Source organism: Carettochelys insculpta, chromosome 1 (genome assembly GCF_033958435.1).
Source record: "Carettochelys insculpta isolate YL-2023 chromosome 1, ASM3395843v1, whole genome shotgun sequence".
Taxonomy (NCBI): domain Eukaryota; kingdom Metazoa; phylum Chordata; order Testudines; family Carettochelyidae; genus Carettochelys; species Carettochelys insculpta.
Genome location: NC_134137.1, coordinates 376,509,632 through 376,535,654, shown reverse-complemented (window position 1 = coordinate 376,535,654; position 26,023 = coordinate 376,509,632). Strand labels below are relative to the sequence as shown.

The 26,023-nt window shown below is 48.6% G+C and overlaps 1 protein-coding gene across 7 annotated transcripts in view; it reads right to left on the bottom strand.

The window, feature by feature from the left end:
* The window catches only part of NRF1 (nuclear respiratory factor 1), a 151,885-nt gene that overhangs the window by 24,033 nt on the left and 101,829 nt on the right, over positions 1-26,023 (bottom strand). For 3 of the 7 annotated variants that reach the window (XM_074975950.1, XM_074975959.1, XM_074975970.1), the window contains one exon: positions 4,869-6,843. The exons of 2 other annotated variants lie outside the window; for them this stretch is intronic. In XM_074975950.1, coding sequence (XP_074832051.1) covers positions 6,680-6,843 — 164 coding nt within the window. In that variant the 3' untranslated portion in view covers positions 4,869-6,679. Of the gene's footprint in view, positions 1-4,868; positions 6,844-12,341; positions 12,426-26,023 lie in introns of those variants that run through there. 2 more of the 7 variants (XM_074975930.1, XM_074975941.1) reach the window with 1 other exon arrangement.

Sequence of the window (26,023 nt, the reverse complement as noted above, 5' to 3'; positions counted from 1 at the left end):
TAGATCTGAACTGTCGAGTGGGGCAGTCTGGCCTGGCTGGAGAGGGAGGAAGGAAGGCAGGCCAGAGCCCCTGCCTGGGGACCCTCTGTCCCCATATGGATTGTACTGACGGCTGCTGGTTCTTGTGCAGACAAGTCTGTTCTCCACTGTGTCCCTGTCATCTAATAAACCTCAACGAGAGTCACATCTGACTGTGGAAGGGGTGCAGGGGGCCTGGGGACCCCCTCATTCCATGATACGCGGCATTAGTCCTTTAGCTCAAGCAACCGAGGTTCAGACTTCGAGAGCTGACGGCTCTGGGCTCAAAACCTGGTGGCTGACCAGACTGTGGAGAGGAAGACAGGTTTTAAAAAGGCAGATAACGGTGCAGTCCCAAGTCTGATCTCATGCTGGGAGAGAGGACAACTCAAGGGGGATATATCTGACCCCAGGGAAAGGGGAATAAAAAGGGAGGGAGGCTGGTGAGAGAAAGGTACCTGACAAAAGCTTGGATGGGATCCTGGCTTGCTCTATTTTATCATCAGATCCAAAGACGGGGTAATCCAGGCGACTCCACGCACATGCGTGCCATCTCTCTAAGCGGTCACTCAATGAGCAGGACGTCTTCACATCACCCTCCTATTTGTGAGTCCATTGATGGCTGACCAGCCCGATTATGGAGCCGCAGATCTTATCACAGAAGGGGCAGGTGTCAGTAGCTGTTGGACGGGCATGGGGCAGTTTTTGATGCTTTTTCTTCTCTGCTTCTTCTCGTCTGCATGCGATGGGACCTATCAGATTGTGCCACCCCCTCATGGATTAACATTCTCCACTGGGGACGGTCGTGGGCGAGGCTCTCCCAAATGTCGACACCGATGCTGCACTTCTTCAAGTGTACTTTCAGCACATCCTTATATCACTTCCTATGGTCCCCAACATTCCTCTGTCCTTCCTCCGACTCAGAACACAGGATCCGGAGAGCGAGCTGTACTTAGTACGTGTGCATTAGCTCTTCCTCCTGCTTGGGACAGTGCTGTTTGAAAGGAACAGCGCACCCCTCTTATCCTACCGGTGCCCAGGTACCCCATCACCCACAGGATAATGCAGCTACCTCTGAGGTGGAGCTCGGCAGCTCTTCAACATTACAGAACAGTTTAGGGCAGAAAGGCAAGTACAGCTGCCGAAATAAACTGCTGGATGGACTTCACAGAAACAGAATACGGATTAGGAATACGTGCAGGACACTCAAGCTACCAGTGACCAGGAGTGGTCAGGACCTCACTCACATCCTCTCCACCAGCTCTGCACCATAGATGCCATTCTGGGGGATTGGACTGGCAACAGCCCAAAGGAAACAGCAGCACTTGCTGAATGACCAGCCTCACTCTGGGTTTCCCTAGGAGCCTTGGCTCAGAGTTGACTTCCCTGAGCGTGGCAGAGATGACAAGAATCACAGGCCACAGTGGCACAGTTGGCTCTGTTGAGCAATTAGCAAATATTTTGGCAATAGGATACAGGTAAGAGAGTTCAGTAGCCTAATCCCTCAGTATATTTAGATTGGAGGGGCTTGGAACTGTATTTTTATACAGTAAACCCCCCAAATGCACAATTTTGAGTTGCGCTTAACTTGTATTAACATGAGTTAAGCACGACTCGAAGCTGCTCTTCCTCTGTCTGCCCACCTGGCTGACACAGCTGGGGAGAAGCTGTGCCTGGCTCCCAGAGTGGCAGGAAGCTGGGAAACTGACCAGCAAGGTCCTGGTCAGCTTCCTGGCTCCCACCAGCAGATAGGAGCTGGGAGCTAGGCTGTCTCCTGGTTCCCTGCTCCCTGCATCACTGTGGGAGCCAGGAAACTGACCAGCACTGGTTCTGGTCAGTTTCTCAGCTCCCCTCCAGCTTGCAGGAGCCAGGAAACTGACCAGCACTGCAGCCCGAATCAGTTTCCTGGCTCCCAAGTTAGGAAAAAATTCACCTCACTTGGAGTTTGTCAGAATGCAACCTTTGTGTAAGTCAGGTGTCTACTGTACTGAGCCTAGAACAATGGGGTCTTGGCCAGTGTCTCTGCATTTTATTGTAATACACCCTAATACTTTTATAAACAAAATCCAAATAAAGCTTCTTGGAAACTGCGTTGGTGTGCACATTATTTCCCCCTGCCTTTTTTAATCATTCCCAATCAAGCTCTCATTTAAAACACTTACAGGACTCATGCTATCAACTTCTTGAGCTACCAAAGAAATTCCACATTTTGTCTGAACCAAGTAGCACAACTGAGACTGCCATACAAACTTGGGTAGGAAACGTAATTATTCTTCATCGGGGAATTTGGCCAGGCCACTAATTAATACTCAGCACTTAATATTTATGATGTACTCACGGATGGAAATTGTAACTGACTAATCAACAGGGTCAACTTCAAGATCTTGGAAAAATTGCTAGGGGATCTTTAAGGATTATAGAATCATAGGACTGGAATGGACCTCAGGAGGCCATCTAGTCCAGCCCCCTGCTTCAAGCAGGATCAACCCCAACTAAGTCATCCCAGCCAGGACCTTGTAAAGCCGAGACTTAAAAACCACCAGGGATGGAGAATGCACCACCTCTCTAGGCAACGCATTCCAGTGCTTCACCACCCTCCTGGTCAAATATTTTTTCCTAATATTCAGCCTACTCCTCTCCTTCTGTAACTTCAGACCATTGTTCCTTCTTCTGCCATCTGTCATCACTGAGAACTGCCTCTCTCCATCCTCTTTAGAGCTCCCCTTCAGAAAGTTGAAGGCTGCTATTAAATCACCCCTCAGTCTCCTCTTCTGAAAACTAAACAAGCCCAAATCCCTCAGCCTCTCCTCATAGGTCATGTGCTCCAGCCCCTTAATCATTGTGGTTGCCCCCAGCTGAACATACTCCAGCACATCCACATCCTTTCTATACTGGGGGGCCCACAACTGAACACAATATTCCAGATGTGGCCTCACCAGTGCCGAATAGAGAGGAATAACCACTTCTCTAGATCTGCTCGAAATGCTCCTCCTAATGGACCCCAGTATGCTGTTAGCCTTCTTGGCTAAAGGAGCACACTGCTTACCCACATCCAGCCTTTCATCCACCGTAACCCCTAGGTTCCTTTCCATCATACTGCTCCAAAAAGTGCCTCTCGGCTGAAGCCTTAGCATGACACCAAACAACAGAGAAGAACGCCACGTCACACGTTCCCAACACCACCTCCAGCTGCAGTTGGCTGACGCATGGGCTGAGAACCTGAAATGGATAATGAGAGAAGGGAGACCGACTTGTCTAATTTCACCGTCCAAGTGGGGAAAGAGTAAAAAGTCATAGATAATGAAAAGCAAGTGAGATTTTTAAAAAATGTTCATTTAATAATATAAGGCCTGGATCTGATGCCCAGGCATGGCTTTACTCAGCTGAATAGTTTTATTAGAGTCCATGGGACTATGCACCTGAGTCAGGTTACTTAGGTTTGTAGATGTCTGCAAGACATTGGCAAATGAAATTTAATGTGGGTAAGTGTAAGCTAATGCACATTGGAAAAAATAACCCAAATTACACGTACAACATGATTGGGTCAAATTTAGCTACGACAGATCAGGAAAGGGATCTTGGAGTTATAGCGGATAGTTCTCTGAAGACATCCACGCAGTGTGCAGCGGCAGTTGGTAAAGCAAATAGGATGTTAGGAATTATTAAAAAAGGGATAGATAATAAGACAAAATATATCATACTTCCCCTATATAAAACTATGGTACGCCCACATCTTGAGTACTGTGTGCAGATGTGGTCTCCTCACCTCAAAAAAGATATATTGGCATTAGAAAAGGTTCAGAAAAGGGTGACTAGGATGATTAGGGGTTTGGAACGGGTCCCATATGGGGAGAGGCTAGAGAGACTGGGACATTTCAGTCTGGAAAAGAGGCGATTGAGGGGCGATATGATAGAGGTATATAAAATCATGAATGGTGTGGAGAAAGTGAATACAGAAAAATTATTTACCTTTTCCCATAATACAAGAACTAGGGGACACCAAATGAAATTGATGGGTAGTAGGTTCAAAACTAATAAAAGGAAATTTTTCTTCACACAGCGCACAGTCAACCTGTGGAACTCCTTGCCGGAGGAGGCTGTGAAGGCCAGGACTCTATTAGGGTTTAAAAAAGAGCTCAATAAATTTTTGCAGGTTAGGTCCATAAATGGCTATTAGCCAGGGGTAAAGTATGGTGCCCTAGCCTTCAGTACAAGGGCAGGAGATGGATGGCAGGAGATAAATCACTTGATCATTGTCTTCTGTTCTCCTTCTCCGGGGCACCTGGCATTGGCCACCGTCGCCAGACGGGATACTGGGCTGGATGGACCTTTGGTCTGACCCAGTATGGCCATTCTTATGTTCAAGACCAGGCTCTAAGATATTAGCAACACAGATGTGGGGTGGGGTGAGGGGAAGCCACTACAGGTTGAACCTCTCTAGTCTGGCACTCTTTCATCCAGCAACATCCGTAATCCGGTATGATTTTAGTTAGCTGGATGACCCCCGATCATGGGTGTCGCCAAGTTTCCCATGGTCCCATAAAGTTGATTTACAGCTGTCAGTCCTGGCTCTCAGTGTTCTGTGCTGTTATTTAGCTGTAATTTACCCCCAGATGTCTCCTAAAAAACCAGCAAGCAGTGGAAGTGTGGCTATGTGCTAAACAACATTGACCTCCCGTGGTCCAACAAATCCTCTTGTTTGTCGCCAGTCCAGTCCCGAGGGTGCCGGAAACAGAGAGAATCAACCTGCATATGCCGACCACCTGATAATCTCCCTTTTAGAACCATCTTTCCTCCCAGGACCAAAACAATGCAAAGACCTACAAAGTAAGAGACTCTGGATACAGACACCTTTGTAACAATTTATTGAATGAGGCAATAATAGACAGAATGGGAAAACAACAGGTATCCATGCTCTGCTACTTGACTGCTTTTTTTTTCTTCCTTTTTCTGGGGAGAATTTTGTAGACTGTAAGAACGTTATTTCATTGCCAAAGAAACATTGACTTTAAAGCCACTGGACAGTTTCACAACGACAATAAAAAATAATAATAGTTAAAAAAATAACAAATTGGAAAAGCAGGGCTGTTTCTATGGAAATGGTTTCCCTCCCCTCCGTAAAGTACAGAAAAACATATATAAAGAACTTTCGATATTTTCATATAAAACAAGTAAATACAAGAATCTGAAAACTTTCGCAAAGGCGGAGCGAGATGTGAATTGTATTAAATGGCCACTTAAAAAAAAAAAAAATTAAATACCATGCACAACTGCACACACCGAGGCAGGATGTGTGGCTAAAAGAAGGGAGCAAGTTGCCTGGGGGGCGGGGCAGTGTTTGCTGGTTTTGGGAAGCAAAGGTTTGGCCCATTGGAAAGTCAAGTAAAATCAGCCACCGAAAACACCCCAGGCAGTTTTTGATGCCTAGAGGTTTTCACACGAAGTAGATTAAAAAACTAGCAGCAGCAAAGCCGTGCTGGAAATGCACATACAGCAGAAACAGGCGTGGGACCCGTGGAACGTGAACTGGGGCAGAGGGCTATGGGAGAAGTCAGTCTGACACCCCCTGCCCCCCCTTATTTATTGAACAAGGGAGTATTGTTGGGATTGGATAATCTGGGGTGTGACGGGACATCTGTCTCATACAGCCCTATCCCGGCTCTGTGAATACCAGTGACAGACATACCTCGCGTGAACTCGACGTACCTCTCAGCAACTGGGCTGGACAGGGTTCCAGTACAATATAAATCCTTGCGGACACACAGCAGAAGGAAGAACTTGCCCGAGTCAGTAACTCTTTACTCTCTTAACACCCATCTCCTTCCTTAACCCCCCCAGCCCAAGCCCCCAACAGCACATTCCATTGCCATCTAAATTTACAAACACAGAACAATAAAGAGGAGGGTTTAAACGTCAGAGAAGGAAGCACACGCCTTGAGGTGGATCACAGGAGAGCAAGGCAGGGCGCGGGGAGGACCTCTCCATGGTGGTTGAGAACGTTGACAGCAGAGCTTTCTTCTTGTGCAGGTATCATGTGGTCATGTATTGGTGCCCTCTAAGGGGCTTTACCCCTTTGAAAGGCTGATGCTGCCCCTACACAGCCGCACACGCATCTGCCTTGAGAAGAAACTTTTTCCAAAGCTTCCTCCCTTTCTTTTCTTCCTCATTAAAATGTTTCAAACCTAATTCTCTGAGCGATGGGACCAAGGGGCCTGACCCGAGGAGGCACTGCAGAAACCACTGCTGGCTTAAGCAGGCGACAGTGCTGTTGGAACTGTCCCCAGCCAAAGGCACGGCCACTTCCTGGGGGTGGGGTGGGGGAGTGGGGGGTGATGATCTTCCCCTCTTGCCCTGATTCTAGTAGAGAGATTTCATGCGGGGGGTGGGGGGAGGGGCTGCGTTTTCCTTTAAATCTCCTCAGAATGAAAGTCCATCAGCAATTGGCTTTCCACTCCCACAAGATCCGAGTGGCGCTATAAAAATGCACTTAACACGTATCCTCTGCTATTTTTTTTTTTCCTTTTTAAAAAAAGGTTAACGAAACCTTTGCTTCCAAAGCTGGGAGACTCGATGCCACCTGATTGCATCTCGGAAGAGGCGTAAAAAAATTATTCACGTGAGAGACGAGGAAAAACATCATCATGATCCTGCTGTGGCAACGTCACTGTTCCAAGGTTACAACCTCCACTGCCTGACCATCCATGGTGACGGCACTGTCTGCTATCCTTGTCGTAACGGGAGCCATGGCGACCTGAACGGGACCATTACCCTGGGCGAGGCTGGTTACCACCGTCTGGTACATGCTGACAGGGATTTGCACGAGCCCTGTGGAGACAAAAGGAGGCGATGGGGTTTGCAGATTCTTCAGTCATTTCAGCCGGACAAATCAAAGGACTCTGATAGGGTTTGATATACTTTTAACCCTGAGAACGTTGCTATTATTTACCTAGCTCCAAATTAGAATCATAGGTCAAGTCTGCACTACAGCGCTCCCCCCCCGTCAAGCTAACCTACACAGCTTCAGTTATGCGTATAGCACAGCTGAAGCCAACATACTTACCACAATATCTTCCACACAGTTAGCCCGGAAGGAGTTGCTCTTCCGTCGACGCCGGCTGCTCTTCTCATGCTGGTGGAGTACCGGAGTCAACGGGAGAGCACTCAAAGGTTGATTTATTCAGTCTAAGTACACATGCTCAATCAACCGCTGGTGGATCGATCATTGCAGTATTGATCCACCATCTAGTGTAGATGAGCCCATAGGATTTAAGGGCAGAAGGGATCAGATCGTTTAGTGCGGCCTTCTGGCTATCACAAGCCATTACCACCACCCAGCAGCCATAGTCAACCAACACTTAGATCAAAGCACTGCAGCCCACAGGAGACTAAACTATCATGTGCCACAGGAAGAGAACAAGAGGAACCAAGGGGCACCCGTGTGAACAGACCCTGGCAGGTATACCCAGATGATCCTGGCAAGGGACTGGTGCTCCATGCCACAGAGGATGTAAAACCTCACACAAGGTCACTGCCAGTCTGACCTGGGGGGCAATTCTTTCCTGACCCCCCGCTAGAATAATCACCGAGACCCTGGGCACACGAGCAAGAGCCAGCTGGCTAATAATGTGCGAGAGTCAATGCTTGGTGCTACCTCAGAGCACTGGCCACCTGGGCAGCGTTTCATCTCCAGCCACACGCACCCCAGGGCTTCACAGGAAGGAGACAGACAAAACAAAAAACCCACCGACCACAGACTACACAGGGCAGGAGGATCCCTTCCTCACCCCCAGCGTGAACCAGAAGAGCTTTAAGAACATAAAAACATAAGATACACCCCACCTCCCCCAGGCTTCTGAGCCCTGCCCCCCACCACCATAAGCAACCCCATCCTCTGCCAGACAAACCCACTCAGCAGTTTGTCCAGCTCTCTTCAAACCAACTGCTTGCCCTGACAATTCCCATTGGGGGGACTGTTCTAAAACCTCCCTCCTCTGACGACTAGAACCCTCCTTCTAATTTCCAGCCTGAGTTTGTTCATGGCCAGTTTACACGAGTTTGTTTTGGTGCCAACATTGGCCTTTAGCTTAAAAAAATGTTTCACCCTCTCTGGTGTTCAACCCCCAACACAGGGGTCTGCAACCTTCGGCTCTGAAGCCACACATGGCTCTTTAAGGACTTCTTTGTGGCTCCCGACACTGTAATTGCCAAGTTTAAAAAAAACAAAAAAAAACCTCTTCCTGATTATTTTCAATAATCGGTGAACATCTAACAGCCCAAAAATGAAAAGCTCTCATCAAATGATATGGGATCTTGAAATGTTGGATAACTCCCCCTAGTGTCAGTCCTCCAGGGAGAGAGAAGGTTCGGGAGTGAAAGTCAGGAAGACAGAGGTACACACACACGTAAAGTGTGAGGAAACAGAACAGGTAAAAATTTCGTGAACAGCCTGCAGTAAACATGTATCACATCACATATCTTTGTGCACGCTGCTCTTAAAATAAGGGTTACGAAAAGTCTGGTTTGATGTTATTTATTAAGAACCGTCTCATATTCACATCACTGTGGCTCTTGAATTACTGAGTTTTTACTGAGTGGAAAAAATGGCTTTTCTTGTTCTATTGGTTGCTGACCCCTGACCTAACATATCTGTGGAGCTTATTCAGATCCCTGCCCAGCCTTCGTTTTGCTACATACGCCAAAGCTCTCCCAGTTTCTTCTCTTAAGCGAGGCCTTTCCTCCTTTTGACCATGCTCAGCAGCTCTGCCCTGTGTCGGTTCCAGTTTGAATTCATCATCCTTGAATGTGGGGTCCAGAATAAACATGGCATTGCTGAGGAGGTACTCCAATGGGTGCATGGAACTGTACATTGGGCAAGCTGTGACCAGGAAAGGCTCTAAAGGACCCACAGTGCTACAGCGCAAGAAAGGTGGCTGACAGGAGAGGAAATGCCTTAAACAACAGGCTGCTTTCAAGGCACATGGGAAGTCTGTGTACACTGACTATGAGGCTGGCCCATGCGTGTACACAAAGGCATGAGTGAATGATGGAGCGTCAGGAATTGGATGAGAGACAAAACAAGTGTGGAAGGGCTGAATTAGAGAAGGGAAGGTGGGAATGCATTAAGAGAGCCCTGGAGGTAAAGGGAGGAAGCTAGTCTAGGATTCAGGAAAGAGGCCAGAGACCTCTTTGGAGCAGTGGGAAAGTGATTTTGGAAGCAGCCAAACACCTTCTATTATGAAACCCAAATCAACGTAAACAGCATAATTTACTTCCCAGTTTAGGCTGTGTGTTAACTGCTGGCATTTCACTCACCTGAGGCAATGATCAGGGCTGATCAGTTTCTCCTGAGCAGACCCCACCAACAGGGGGATAAGGAGGGCTTATTACCCCAGGGCCCATTGCTTCAAAGGGACGTGGGCCTCTGGCCACCACCACTGCCTCAGTAGCAGCAGTAGTAGCCTGGGCCCTTTATCTCACTGTCAGAGCACTGGGCTGCATGCTCCAGAAAGCACCAAGCACTGGGTGGGGCGCTGTGCTCTGGGTAGTGCTTAGGGCTGGCTGCCCTCAACACCACCTCCTGGATGCTGTTGGTTCTGCTGCTCCTGAGTTATTCACTTTAGCACAAGAAATCCAGGTGGCTACTCAATTCTCCAGCCCCAAGGACATAGCTGTTTTATGGAACCCCAACAAAAATGACCTATTCTCTCCACTGAGCCCTAAGGCTCAGATTGGACAAGGCGTCTTGTGCTGAATTTAGATGGAATGTGAGTGAGGAGGACAGTCCGGATGAAAATTGGACAAGGTCACAGACGTTAGTTGGTAACTCTTGTTTGTGGACACAATTTGTGACTGTGTAGCATGGCTTCAGCACTCTTTTCCATATGCCATTATGATATAGTCTTTAATTACACAATCATATACTATTTTTTCCATGGGACTTCTAACTCCTCCAGTGAATGGATACTTATTTAACATATTTTAACATCTTCCACATTCAGGCTACGTCTACATGTGCACACTACATCGAAATAGCTTATTTCGATGTAGTGACATCGAAATAGTCTATTTCGATGAATAACGTCTACACGTCCTCCAGGGCTGGCAACGTCGACGTTCAACTTCGACGTTGGGCAGCACCACATCGAAATAGGTGCTGCGAGGGAACATCTACACGCCAAAGTAGCACACATCGAAATAAGGGTGCCAGGCACAGCTGCAGACAGGGTCACAGGGCAGACTCAACAGCAAGCCGCTTCCTTAAAGGGCCCCTCCCAGACACAGCTGCACTAAACAACACAAGATCCACAGAGCTGACAACTGGTTGCAGACCCTGTGCATGCAGCATGGATCCCCAGCTGCAGCAGCAGCAGCCAGAAGCCCTGGCCTAAGGGCTGCTGCACACAGTGACCATAGAGCCCCGCAGGGGCTGGAGAGAGAGCATCTCTCAACCCCTCAGCTGATGGCCGCCATGGTGGACCCCGCTATTTCGATGTTGTGGGACGCGGATCGTCTACACGTGCCCTACTTCGACATTCAACTTCGAAGTAGGGCGCTATTCCCATCCCCTCATGGGGTTAGCGACTTCGACGTCTCACCACCTAACGTCAATTTCAACTTCAAAATAGCGCCCAACACGTGTAGCCGTGAGGGGCGCTATTTCGAAGTTGGCGCCGCTACTTCGAAGTAGCGTGCACGTGTAGACGCGGCCTCAGTGTGCTACCTGAAGGTTTGTATAATGCATGACATTCAAACCCTGCTCTGAACAGAAAATTATTGATCTACGCTTGGCATTTCTATGGTATTTTCAGCATAATGGCCGAGGGCCTCTCACACATTAATGAATGGACGGCAAGGTGCCATTACACCCATTTTACAGCTGGGAAACTGAGTGATTAAGGCTAAAATTAACCAAGGTTGTCCCTACTTAGGGTCTGCTACTTGAGATGCTTAGGGCTTGAATTTTCAGCGTAATTAGCAATTTTATATCACTATACTAAGAGCAAGGGTTTCTCCAATCAACTTCAATAGCAGCTCTGAGAACTCAGCATTTCTGTAAATCTGGCTCCAGGAATCCCACATTGGGCTTCCAGAAAATGAGGAACATGCAATTAGCGGCTGCTTTTTGGCAAGCTTTGTCTAAGTGAGTTGCCCAGCTTCACACAGGAACTGTGCAGTGGAGGCAGGGAGAGTGTCCTGTTCTCAAAGGCAGATTTTCCCAAATGAGGTACCACGGAACCCTGGGGTTCTGCGAGAAAATTTCATTGTCGCTCCAGGGCCGCAGGTGGCTCTTCAAGGAGTCATTTGCGACTCCAGATGCTACCACTGCTGACTCCTCTGCAGCTCCCTGCCCTGCCGCCGCAGAAACAGTTGAGCTAAATTTAATTGGTTTAATGGCCGGCGGGGTGGTGGGAGGGATCTGTCTGTTAAAGGAACTGAATTTAGTTCCATTATTCCATCAGTGGCAGTGGTGGGGGAGCCCACAAAGAGCCTCTCCCTTGCCCTGCTACCTGAGCGGCCACACTCCTCCAGTGCCTGTGGATTGGCTCACACCTGCCACTGGAACCCCTCCATGCTAGCCTTCCTTCTGCTGGGTGCACGTGGCTGCCCAGAGTAGGCTCCCCAGGCAGACCATGGATGGGTTAGTCCCTGGGGTGGGTTTGGGGCTGAGGCTGGTTAATCCTGGAGATGGGTGGGGGTTTGGGAGGGAAAAGCTTGGGTATGGGTGGGAGTGGATTTGAGGGTTGAGGTGGGTAAAGCCTGGAGATGGGGGAGGAGTTTGGGGGCTGAGGGGGATACAGCCTGGGAATGGGATTCTGAAAAATTCTTTCAAGTTTAAAAGGGTTCCGTGGCCAAATAAAACTGGGAAACACTGCTCGAAGAAAATCAGCTGCCTTCCCCATAAGATCACCACTTCTCTTCCTGAGTCCCCTGCCTCATCCACCACACCCCTTCCAACTTCTGCAACAGGAGAGGCAGGAGTCTTACAGCCTTAATGTGTTCCCCAAGCACCCGCCAGCCAACCCTTTTATCCCTAGAATTCCCACCAGCCTGCCCATGATCAGTTTCATTTCTCACTGTCAGCTTTTTCCTGTTAGCTCTTTACACCTGCTCTCCTGATCATTTACACTGCTGCAGTTTGCGGTCCAATTATGTGTCTGTAAAGCGTCAGGCTGATGTCTGGTAGTGTTGGAATAACACTGTGATGTGGCATGACAAGTTCAGTCAGCACACTGAACAAGATGTAGGAAGGCCCCAAAGGTTTCCCTGCAATGGGGGTGATTACGTGAGGTACAATAATTGCAATAAAAGGTGCAGCCTCTTGCCTTCCAGTAACATTGTGGTATGTGCGTTCGGATGCAGAGCAGGGCCAGGAAAGGCTGTAGCAGCTTTGGCTGGACTATGGAATCCTAGAAGATAGCAAAGGAAATGACTTATTAGATCACCTTTTCTACGACCCTGGCTAGATCAAGTTCAAATCCTTCTGGACAGCTGGATTTCTGATCCAGGTTTTGCAGACAGAGGGGTCTACTGTCAAACCACAATCCCATTTGGGTAATGGGACTCAGATTTCACTAGCCGAGGTCGGGACCTCTTTCCCCAAAGGACGCTCTTTAATAATGGAGGCAGCAGAATGTGTTTCCATGTCCTTGCATTATTTTCTGTAGGGACAGAAAAGCTTATGTCTTAGCTGTGCCACCCAGGAGGGTGACCGGGGTTTGAGATGGTGCATGGTTCACTAATGCTTTGCACTCCGCTTGCCCCTTTCATCTGAAGATCTCACAGCATGGCCCACTGTAAGCAATTAAGCCTCACAACCCCCCCAGGAAGCTGGTATTAGCCTTCCTGCTTAAGAGATGGCAGAAAGACCCCGAGAGGTCAAGAACATAGCCCAAGGTCACACAGCAAGTCAGTGGCAGGAGCTGAGTGACAATTCCTGGTTCCCAGGGCTCTGCTGTAACCAAACAGCACAATTTCACAGGGCTCTGACCCAGGCAGAGTCCTGCAGAGCAGGCTGTGGAAACACTGGAGATTATAATGCCTATTCTAAGAGACATGATAGGATGCGGAGGCTTGCACCTGAGCTGACATTCCTTCCATGCACTCAGCCCTCTACAAAGTCTTAGACAGAACATCAGCAAACCATGTGGACTTCAGTTTGTGGGAGAGCCAGCCAGTAAGCCAGAACTTTGCCCTTAGGCTAACATAGAAGCCAAACACCTACGAGAGAGACAAGAAACAGACATATCTACAGTCCAGGCGGCTAACCTTACTGGTACTAAAAGTTCTCCACTGTGCCCCACGGAAGGGGTCTCCTGGCTTTCCTAGCGGTGACGCTCCAAAGATGACTACACAGTGCAAGGACCGACCCTCTCTTATTGGCCAGGGAGCACCCAAGGTTACAAGGCTTGTGCCTCCTGGGCTGTACAAAGGGAAGTGTCAACGCACATGACAATACAGCTGTTGTTCAGAGAAAGGGTCTTGTCCGAGCTGGGGAGACAGAAGGGGCTCAGTCTCTCTAGAAAGATGGATTCCTGGTATCGGGTGTGCGGTCAAGCTCAGCCTCACCTTAGACACAGCGATACCTTAGAGCAGGGAAATTATCTGGGGGGCGGGATACACATACACACGCTCCTTTCTACGTGGGATTAAGCTAAATCGCCTCGGCGTCTGATGCGGCAGCCTCTCCAACAGTGGCGGCACCCAACCAAGGGAGGAGAAGGGCAAGGGCTGTGAAGTCTGCTGTGCATTAAAGCAGAGATGATCGCCCTTGGGAGAGAGACGATTAACTGCAGAGACACCATAATGAGGTCTAGGATTGTCCCCGCACTGCATCTGCTGTGACCTGGCCCCTGATTAGCTCTAATCTAGCTGGCACATGTTAATCTAAAACATGGGTTGGGATCCTTTCAATTATATTAAACAGGAAATTCCCTACCCAGAACTTCTGGGCTATGCAAACACAAACAGCTGCAAAAGGGGACAATTCCTTGAAGGTGATATGGCTGTTACAGAGAGACACAGCAGGCAGAAATAACCCTACAGTTGCTTGCCACCCAAGAAGTGAGATACTGCAGGTCCCTGTGGGGCGATGCTACACTTCAGCTGCACACACAATTCAGATCGGCTCCTGTCAGGTGAAAGCCTGTAAACAAACATCATGAATAATGCACCAGCCCGCACAGACAATAGCAGCAGGTTTGCCAAGCAATGGAGTGCGGAGGTGGGGTGGGGACATGGGTTTGCTTCTCTTTGGGGAGGGATCTGCTGCCAACAGCTCTTGGAAACTCACTCCCCCCACCACCACTGCTCACTCTGAAGGGGTGGGAGAGAGCAGCATGGCAGTCAAGTGCAGCCCAGAAAACCCTAGTCCCATGACCTGCAGCCCTTCTGCTTTCCCATCACGTTTCCTGTATTATTTGCACTGGGAAAGGGCCCCAAGGCTCCATTCTGCTGGAAACCCTGTTTCCTGCCCCAAGGTGCTTACACACTAAGCCCATTTCTACACAGGCCACTTTCTTCAAAAGTGGCATGCTAATACAGGGCCCAAAATATGCTAATGAGGCACAGGCGCAAATTTCCCATGCCTCATTAGCATAAGGTCACATGATTTGGAATCCGGAAGACGTTCTTCTGGACTCCAAAACGCCGTTTAGAAGTGCGGCCCTCGGGGTTGGGGGTGTCTTCTGGAAGGAAGTCTGCCTTCTGGAGGCCCCTTCTTCCCAAAAATTTTCAGGAAGAAGAGGCCTCCGGAAGGCAGACTTCCCTCCAGAAGACCCCCCCGGGGGCCGTGCTTCTAAACGGCATTTTGGAGTCTGGAAGAACATCTTCCAGATTCCAAATCATGTGACCGTAGCCTAACGAGGTGCAGGGAAGTTGCATCCACGCCTCATTAGCATATTTCGGTCCCTGTATTAGCATGCCACTTTCAAAGAAAGTAGCCTGTGTAGAAACAGACTCAGGGTTTGTCTATACTATGTGGAAGATTGACCCCGGCAGGCCTGATCTTTTGAAGTTCAGTTTTGCATGGCTGGTAGAGATGCACAAAATTGATCTTGCTGGGGTCAGCAGTCGGTCCCTGTACTCACGATCACGAGGAGTAAGGGAGGTGTGACTGGAGAAATGTTCTCGTCGACTTCCCTCAGCGAAGACAGTTGGGTAAGTCCATTTCAGATACGTTGACCTAAGCTACGCAATTGCCGTAGCTGGAATTGTGTGCCTGAAATTGACTGAGTGTAGATCAGACCTAAGTTGCAAACAGATGCAACAAGTAGGTAACGAACAAGAACAGGAATAGTTAGAAGGCCTATGTACAGAGACCAGCTGTGAGCACAGCTGGATGGCTTAGAGTCAAACTTTACAAAACAAATGATAAAATCTAAACCAACCGATCCAATCTGTATCCGCAGTCCCCACTGGCCCTCCACCTCCCTACTTCCAGTACCCTGCAGCAGCGCTGGGCAAGTGGAACTTGAAGGGCAGGAAAGTGACTTTATGGACTACTTCAAAGGCGACTTTTTAAGGGGCAGGCTGGAAGCAAGCCCAGAGGAGTCTGCCGAAGATGCAGGCCAAGGTTAGCATCATGCCAGGGAACAGGATGCTATGACAGGACCTGTAGAGCAGATAGCAGGAAGGAACAGAGCCACATCAGGCCTTGAGATAGATGCATTGAAGGGACAGGAGCTGGTCGAGGGATAAAACAGGGCTAGATATGGACACTGTCCGGTCAGGAAAATCAGCTTAGCAATCCCATTTTGTATGGCCTAAAGGAGAAGGTTGGGCTATTCAAAACTGTTCACGTTATAGGGTTGAAAGAGCTCAAGGACGGTTGTGTTATCAGCCGCTGACTACAGTGGAAAGGTGCTGGGTGGGCAGAAAGAGGAGTAGGTGAGCTTTGACTATGCTGAGTTTAAGTCGGCAGTGAAGTCAGCTCATCACTACTGGCAAGGCTGAAGGACCACTGGGGCTGTGTTTATTTCACACAAGCTGAGTGCTCTGCCCCTTCGGTGTTGCTGGTCTCAGACGATGAGCTCTTTGGCTAAGCGGATAAGTGTACAGTAATGCACATTGGAAAAAATAGCCCCAAGCATACATTCAATATGATGGGGGCTAATTTAGCTGCAACTAATCAGGAAAGAGATCTTGGGGTTATTGTGGATAGTTCTCTGAAAATATCCGCACAGTGTGCAGCTGCAGTCAAAAAGCAAATAGGACATTAGGAAATATTAAAAAAGGGATAGAAAATAAGACGAAGAATATTTTACTGCCCCTTTATAAAACTATGGTATGCCCACATCTTGAATACTGCAAACAGATGCAATCTCTTCACCTCAGAAAAGATATTTTGGCATAAGGAATGGTTCAGAAAAGGGCAACTAAAATGATTAGGATTTGGATCGGGTCCCACATGAGGAGAGGTTAAAGAGATTGGGACTTCTCAGTTTAGAAAAGAGGAGCCTGAGGGGGGATATGATAGAGGTCTACAAAATCATGAGCAATGTGGAGAAGCTGAATAAAGAATAAAGAAAAGTTATTTACTTGTTCCCATAAGATAGGCACTTCAGTAGTAGTAACATCCTTCAATCTACGTAGACTATGGATCACGCCCTTCGTAGTTCCATCTGGGAACACCATTTGCAGCGTCGACTGTGACTGTGAAGGCCCACACGAGAGTGACAGTCCTTGCTGCATCTCTTGCAGATGTAGTGGGTGTCTGGCAGGTCCTTACTGTGCTTGGTGTGGGCTCGCTTCTCCTCTGCTAACAGTCTGATCCTCATCTCACCCTTCTGAAGGCCCTTGTGTAGTTCCTGCCTCCATCTGCTGCGATCGTCTGCCAGCTCCTCTCAGATGTCCGGCTCGATGTCTGCCTCCCTGAGGTCCCTCTTGAAAACATCTTTGTAGCACAACTGGGGGCATCCAGGAGGTCTTTTGCCAGAGGCTAGCTCGCCATACAGGATGTCTTTTGGGATCCTTCCATCATTCATCCTGTGGACGTGGCCAAGCCAGCGGAGCCACCGCTGCCTGAGGAGGGTGTGCATGGTTGGGATTCCAGCTTGCTCGAGGACCGCGGTGTTGGTCACTCTGTCCTTCCACGATATTCCAAGGATATGCCTGAGGCAGCGCAAGTGGAAGACGTTCAGCCTCTCTTCCTGGCGGGCGTACATGGTCCAAGACTCGCCGCTGAGGATGCAGGCTCTGTAGACTTGCATTTGGTGTGGGTGTACAACTTGATGTTATTCCACACTCTCTTGCTGAGTCTGGACAGAGTTGTGGCTGCTTTTCTGATCCGCCTGTTTAGCTCAGTCTCTAATGACAGGGTGTCAGTGATGGTGGACCCAAGGGAAACGAACTCGTGGATGACTTCTAATGTATAGTTGTCAATGCTGATTGATGGAGGTTCAGCAATGTCCTGACCAAGTACGTTTGTCTTCTTTAGGCTGATGGAAAGCCCAAAGTCCTTGCATGCTTTGGAGAACCGATCCAGCAGTTTCTGAAGCTGGTCTTCTGTGTGTGACGCTACAGCAGCGTCATCTGCGAACAGCATATCTCTGACGAGGACTTCCCGCACCTTAGACTTAGCTTTCAGCCTTGCAAGATTAAACAGTTTCCCATCAGATCTTGTGTGCAAAAAGATGCCCTCTGTTGAAGATTCAAAGGCGTGCTTCAGAAGGAGCACAAAGAAGATCCCAAACAATGTCGTAGCAAGGAAGCATCCTTGTTTGACGCCACTCCTGATGCTGAAAACACCCGATAATGTGCCCTCATATTGGATGGTTCCTCTCATGTCTTCGTGGAAAGGCTGGATCATCTTGAGTAACCGTGGAGGACAGCCTGTCTTGTGGAGCAGTTTGAACAGTCCATCCCTGCTGACCAAGTCGAAGGCCTTGGTAAGGTTGATGAAGGCAGTATAGAGTGGCTTCCTCTGCTCCCTGCACTTCTCCTACAGCTGCCTCAGAGAGAAGACCATGTCAATGGTAGATCTCCCTGCGCGGACTCCACACTGTGATTCAGGATACACCCTCTCAGCAATCTTCTGGAGTCTGCTGAGGATGACGTGAGCGAACAGTTTACCAGTGATGCTTAAGAGGGAGCTTCCACGGTAGTTGTTGCAGTCGCTTCTGTCTCCTTTGTTCTTATACAAGGTTACAATGTTAGCATCACGCATAGCCTGTGGAACCTCTCCCTCTCTCCAGCACAGGCACAGTAGCTCATGTAGGGCTTCCAGGAGGGTGCTGTCGATGGCTCTCTCCAGTTCATCCACAGTTGGTTCGTGATCCAGTTCATCCATTACTGGTAGGAGCTCGACGGCGTCGAGGGCTGTATCAACCACAATGTTCTCGCGTGAGTACAGCTCGGAGTAGTGCTCAACCCATTGCTTCATCTGTTTGGCTTTGTCAGTGATGACTTCACCCGATTTGGATTTCAGAGGTGCCATCTTGTTCTGGGTGGGTCCTATTGCCTTCCTGATGCTCTCGTACATTCCCCCGAGATTACCAGAGTCAGCGAGCGAAGCGGACAGGGAGCTGCAGACAGAGGAGTTTAAGAGGGAGGAGAGCAAGTGAGCCTGCTGCTGAAGAAGCTACCAGGTGAGAATGCTGATCTCTGGGTGAGTGAGCGTGTGCTTTAACTGCTGGCGTTTGAACTGCCATTTTGATTCCAGGTGGGGGGAGTTTCAGTTTCAGTTGGCACTGCCTGCCTGACCTTTTGCTTCCTTGATCAGCCTTCCCCTGTGTGACTCATGGCGGAGGGCCTGAGAGAGGCCAGCAGGCTTAAAAGCCAGAGGCAGGAGCGACCAGGGGAGTGAAGCAGACAGGGAGCTGCAGACAGGGGAGTTTAAGAGGGAGTTTGGGAGAGGGAGTGTGACAGAGAGGACTATAATGGTTAGGAAGACCCGCAACACCTGTGCCAGCACTACTGCTGTCTCCTCCACTTGTGCCTGTAGCCAGACAGACTGCCTGACCACTGATGTTTCTACCCAGATCCTGGTGTGGCTCTGCAAGGACTGTGGCTTGCCGTTCCCACTAACTGATACCCAGGCTGAGGGGAATGTTCAGTGTGAAAGGTGCCTGCTGGTGGAATCTCTCAGGCGGCAGATGGGGCAGCTACAGGAGGAGGTGGCCAGGTTGAGGAGTATCCGAGTCCATGAGCAGTTCCTGGGTAGTATTCAGGTGGAGACTGTGGAGGTAAGTGTCCCAGTGCACAGGACGGCTGATAAACCACTGGAGGAGGTGGACCAGGGTGGACACTGGCAGCTGGTTACTTCTCGCAGCGGGCAGTGTCCCACCCCTGCACAGAACCCTCCCACCGTGGTACTGGAAAACCGTTATGCTGTACTCGATACAGGAGACCAAGAACTACCCCGTACAGAAGAGGAGAAGCTTCATACCCCCAAGGCTGGGAAGTCTACTGCCACCCCTGCAAGAAGGAAACGTAGAGTAGTGGTGGTTGGAGCCTCTCTTCTGAGGGGGATGGAGGCGCCCATCTGTCGCCCTGACATTTCCTCTCAGGAGGTGTGCTGCCTGCCGGGGGCCCGTATCCGAGACGTTACGCAGGCATTGTCGAGGATTATCCGGCCCTCTGACTACTATCCCATGCTTCTCATCCATGTGGGCACTAATGATACTGCGAGGTGTGACACTGAGCAGGTCAAGAGTGACTTCAGGGCTTTGGGGGCACGGGTCAGGGGGTTTGGGGCACAGGTGGTATTCTCTTCAATCCTGCCTGTCAGAGGTAGGGGCCCAGGCAGAGACAGGTGTATCCTAGAGGTGAATGCTTGGTTGCATAGATGGTGTCGCCAGGAAGGCTTTGGTTTCTTTGACCATGGGATCCTTTTCCGGGAAGGACTGCTAGGCAGAGATGGCGTTCACCTTTCGAGGAGTGGGAAGACCATATTCAGACACAGGCTGGCTAACCTAGTGAGGAGGGCTTTAAACTAGGTTCAACGGGGGCAGGGGAGCAAAGCCTGCAGGTAAGTGGACAGCATGAATACATGGGAGATGAATTTGAAATGGGAGGGAGTATGGGCTACACTGGGAGAGTAAAAAGAGGGACAGGGCAAAACTGGGAGGCAAGACCAAATCAATGTCTGAGATGCCTATATACAAATGCAAGAAGTATGGGAAATAAACCAGAAGAATTGGAAGTACTAATAAATGAATACAACTATGATATCGTTGGCATCACAGAAACTTGGTGGGATAATACTCATGATTGGAATGTTGGTATTGAAGGGTACAGCCTGCTTAGGAAGGACAGACAGGGTAAGAAGGGAGGAGGTGTTGCCTTGTATATTAAAAATGTTCACACTTGGACAGAGGTGGAGATGAACGTAGGAGATGGACGGGTTGAAAGTCTCTGGGTTAGACTCAGAGGAGTAAAAAACAAGGATGAGGTCCTACTAGGAGTCTACTACAGGCCCCCTAGCCAGGTGGAAGAGGTGGATGAGGCTTTCTTTAAACAGCTAACAAAATCATCCAGGGCCCAGAATTTGGTGGTGACGGGGAACTTCAACTATCCAGGTATACGTTGGGAAACTAATACAGCAGGGGACAGACTGTCCAATAAATTCTTGGATTGCACTGCAGACAACTTTTTATTCCAAAAGGTTGAAAAAGCTACTGGGGGGAAGCTGTTCTAGATTTAATTTTAACAAATAGGGAGGAAATTATTGAGAATTTGAAAGTGGAAGGATGCTTGGGTGAAAGTGATCATGAAATCATAGAGTTCACAATTCTAAGGAAGGGTAGAAGGGGAAAACAGTACAACAGAGATAATGGATTTCAGGAAGGCAGATTTTGGTAAACTCAGACAGCTGGTAGGTAAGGTCCCATGGGAAGCTAAACTGAGGGGAAAAACAGCTGAGGAGAGTTGGCAGTTTTTCAAAGGGACATTATTAAGGCCCCAAAAGCAAGCTGTCCCACTGTGTAGGAAAGATGGAAAACATGGCAAAAGACTGCCTTGGCTTAACCAGGAGATCTTGCATGATCTCAAACTAAAAAAGGAATCGTATAAGAAATGGAAACTAGGACAAATTACAAAGGATGAATATAAGCAAACAACACGAGCATGCAGGAGCAAGATTAGAAAGGCTAAGGCACAAAATGAACTCAAGCTAGCTACAAGCATAAAGGGAAACAAGAAGGCTTTTTACAAATACATTGGTAACAAGAGGAAGACCAAGGAGAGGGTAGGGCCATTGGTCAGTGACGTGGGAGAAACAGTAACAGGGAATTTGGAAATGGCAGAGATGTTTAATGATTTCTTTGTTTCGGTCTTCACTGAGAAATCTGAAGGAATGCCTGACATAGAGAATGCTAGTGAAAAAGGGGTAGGTTTAGAAGTCGAAATAAGAAAAGAACAAATTAAAATTTACTTAGAAAAATTAGATGTCTGCAAATCACCAGGGCCTGATGAAATGCATCCTAGAATCCTCAAGGAGCTGATAGAAGAGGTATCTGAGCCTTCAGCAATCATTTCTGGAAAATCGTGGGAGACAGGAGAGATTCCAGAAGACTGGAAAAGGGCAAATATAGTACCCATTTATAAAAAGGGGAACAAGAATAACCTGGGAAACTACAGGCCAGTCAGCTTAACTTCTGTGCCAGGAAAGATAATGGAGCAGGTAATTAAAGAAATCATCTGCAAGCAGTTGGAAGGTGGTAAGGTGCTAGGGAACAGCCAGCATGGTTTTGTTAAAAACAGATCATGTCAGACCAATCTAATAGCTTTCTTTGATAGAATAACGAGCCTTGTGGATAAGGGAGAAGAGGTGGATGTGGTATACCTAGACTTCAGTAAAGCATTTGACACGGTCTCACATAATATACTTATCAATAAACTATGCAAATACAACTTAGATGGGGCTACTATAAGGTGGGTGAACAACTGGCTGGATAACCGTACCCAGAGAGTAGTTATTAACGGTTTTCAATCCTGCTGGAAAAGTATAACTAGTGGGGTTCCGCAGGGGTCTGTTTTAGGACTGGTTCTGTTCAATATCTTCATTAACAATGTAGATATTGACATAGAAAGTACACTTATTAAGTTTGCAGATGATACCAAGCTGGGAGGGGTTGCAACTTCTTTGGAGGATAGGCTCATAATTCAAAAGGATCTGGATAAATTGGAGAAATGGGCTGAGGTAAACAGGATGAAGTTTAATGAGGACAAATGCAAAGTGCTCCACTTAGGAAGGAACAATCAGTGTCACACATACAGAATGGGAAAGGACTGCCTAGGAATGAGTACAGCAGAAAGGGATCTAGGGGTTATAGTGGACCACAAGTTAAATATGAGTCATCAGTGTGATGCTGTTGTGAAAAAGGCAAACGTGATTCTAGGATGCATTAACAGCTGTGTTGTGAACAAGACACGAGAAGTCATTCTCCCGCTCTACTCTGCGCTGGTTAGGCCTCAGCTGGAGTATTGTGTCCAGTTCTGGGCACTGCAGTTCAGGAAGGATGTGGAGAAATTGGAGAGGGTCCAGAGGAGAGCAACGAGAATGATCAAAGGTCTAGAGAACATGACCTACGAAGAAAGGCTGAAAGAATTGGGCTTGTTTAGTTTGGAAAAGAGAAGATTGAGGGGGCACATGATAGCAGTTTTCAGGTATCTAAAAGGGTGTCATAAGGCAGAGGGAGGGAAATTGTTCTTCCTTGCCTCTAAGGATAGAACAAGAGGCAATGGACTGAAATCGCAGCAGGGGAGGTTCAGGTTGGACATTAGGAAAAAGTTCCTAACTGTCAGGGTGATCAAACACTGGAACGAATTGCCAAGGGAGGTGGTAGAATCTCCATCACTGGAGATATTTAAGAAGAGGTTAGATAGATGGCTTTCAGGGATGGTCTAGAAAGTGCTTGGTCCTGCCACGAGGGCAGGGGGCTGGACTCGATGGCCTCTCGAGGTCCCTTCCAGTCCTACTCTTCTATGATTCTATGGATGCTGCTGCATAGCTCCAGCCAGTAGTTGTTGGCACAGCCCCTGGCCATCTGCTGTACTGTTTTTCTGGCTGCTCCGAGTGCCTGCAGGGTACTCTGGCTTGGCGAGCGTTTGTACTCCAGGAGTGCAGTGCGCTTCTTTTCGATGGCTGGAATCATCTCATTGGAGTTAGCTTCGAACCAGTCATTTATGTTTCTCGCTCCTCTTCCAAACACCAACAAGGCCGTGTTGTAAATTGTATCCCTCAGATGCTGCCATCTGGATGTCACATCTGCACCCCCAGGGCTCTTGCACAGATTTCCTTGAGGGTCTCTCTGAACTTTTCAGCTCTCTCTGAGTTTGCTGTCTTTCTGGCATCAATGTGGGGCCTTCCAGTTGGTTTAGAGTGGTACAGCTTCTTGGGTCTCAGCTTGAGTTTGGAGCAAACTAGCGAGTGATCTGTATCGCAGTCGGCACTATGATAGCTGCGTGTTAGAAGGACGTTTTTGACATTATCATGCTAGTGATGACCACATCTAGTTGATGCCAGTTTTTCAAGCGTGGGTATCTCCATGACACTCTGTGCTGTGCCTTGGTTTGGAAAAATGTGTTTGTGATGCACAGATTGTGGCACGTGCAAAGTTTGAGAAAACGCTGTTCGTTTTCATTCATTTTTCCCACACCGAAGTGGCCTAAGCAGGAAGGCCAGGAGTCACAATCAGCTCCAGCTCTTGCATTGAAGTCACCCAAAATGTACAGTTGTTCTCGAGCAGGTATTTGCGCTATGGCAGCACTAAGCACGTCATAGAACTTGTCTTTTACTTCTGGTGTGGCATACAGGGTTGGAGAGTAAGCGGTGGACAGGACCGGCGCAAGTTTGAACTATGACCTGAAGGAGTCTTTCTGATCCGCCCATGACTAATTCCACCATTTGTAGAAGGGTGTTTCTAATGGCAAAGTCAACACCATGCTCCCTGGGTTCTTCTTGGGCTTGACCCTGCTCGAAAAAGGTGTAGTCCTTTTGCTTTAGAGATCCTGAATCTGCGAGTCGCGTCTCTTGCAGAGCAGCAATGTCAACTTGGAGCCTCTTCAGTTCCTCATCAATGACAGTGGTCTTTCGGGTGTTGCTGATGTCCTGAAGATCTTCAGTTGAACCGGTCAGCACAGTCCGTACATTCCAGCAAGCAAGCTTAAAACTCTGATGGTTTCCTTTTCTTGTTGATTTTCTTATTGGTTTGCCTGGTGCTCAAATTTCCATCACTTGTCAGGTTTGGGAACCTTAAGCCTCACGCACCCAGTGAGGCAGGTGAACCGTGGCGGGACAGTACCCTACTGGCTGGGGGCCGCCCAGCTTGAGGTGGGCAGTGACTGTCCAGTGAGATGCGATGATCTCTCCCACTGTCGGAAGCAACCCCTGGTGTTCATTCTCTATGCCAATCGAGCAAGAGCTTATAACCGGTATCTGTTACCTCCCATGTTGGTTCAACGCTGTTAAGCGATGATGGAGTACTTCTCCAGGAGCAAGCCTGGGCAATTTTTTTTCTGGGACCCTGGGCTGCCCAGACGCCCGTGTCCCCCTCTCAGCTTTACTGCTATAGTTCAAAGGAGAGGATAACTTCTACATCTGGTACCAGCTCAGCTGCAGGAGTTGCCGGGTCAATGCCAGAAGTTGGCACAGAACCGCCTTAGGACTCCTCTCCGGATTTTCTGTCCGGGTTTACTCCCTTAGCCTTGCTCCTTCCCAGGATAACCCACAAGGCAGTGGAGCAATAAGAACTAGAGGACACCAAATGAAATTAATGGGCAGCAGGTTTAAAACTAACAAAGAAAGTTCTTCTTCACACAGCGCACAGTCAACCTGTGGAACTCCTTGCCAGAGGAGGCTGTGAAGGCTGGGACTATAAAAGAGTTCAAAGAAGAGCTAGATAAATTCATGGAGGTTAGGTCCGTAAAAGGCTATCAGTCAGGGGTAGGAATGGTGTTCCTGGCCTCTGTCAGAGGCTGGAGATGGATGGCAGGAGATAAGTCGCTTGATCATTGTCTGCAGCACCTGGCAGTGGCCACTGTTGGCAGACAGGATGCTGGGCTACATGGACCTTTGGTCTGACCCAGTCATAACCATTCTTATGATCTTATGAGAAAAGATGAAGTCTCCTTGTGTGTCTGGACAGCATCTAGCACTTTGTGCACACTGCTGGAATGCACAATACAAACACCAAGGCTACAGGACACATTCAGCCCCAACATACACAGATGCAATTCCCATCTATTTGTAGGTGAGTTATACTTGCTTATTCCCCAGAGGTCTCAAAAGGGAATACTCCACCCAGTAGTGTAAGTAATGGGGTGTGGGGGAGAGAGACCAGCCAAAGGGGGACACGGCCATCCATGTGATTCCACCCCATCCCTAGCCTCATGATTCCCCCTCCTCATGATCCATCTCACATTACCTGGGGAGGGGGGCTGGAGGTAGTATAGCTGTGGGAGGAGCTGCTGGCTTTTGCCCTTCCAGCAGGGAAAGAATCAGAAAGCCAGCAGCTCTTTCAGCAACTATTCCGCTCCTGGCCCCATCCTTCATGGGGCTGGTGCCGTATAGACCAAGTCGGAGGGGAGAGTGTTGGCGGCAGTACAGCCATGCGGACACCAGCCCCTCATGTCTTTCTGGTAAGGCACACCTGGGATAAAGAGCTCACTGCTTTGGTGTAACGGATCATACCAGCCCTCCTTGAACAGCTGGTTCCATTGTGATCATAGCAGAAGACAAGCGGTCACCTATGGACTCTACAGTGTCACCCCTCTGGGGTTAGAGATGAGGTTGGCTGCAATCAATTTCATTTATGTGGCCCTCCCACTCTCAGGAAACTACCAGCTTCATCAGCTGGGCACAGTTAGAGGTACATCTAGAACAACTAGTGTACTAAGACAGCATTCAGGGAGATATTGACTGTGAACATGGTTCTTAATTCAGCACCTGTGCAGGTATCTCTCTCTAGCCAAATACAATTTCTTGTGGCTATCATCCAGACCACTAGGAACTTCCTGTTTCCCTATCAGGGTTGCCAGCACGCCCGATTTTGAAAGGACAGTGCTA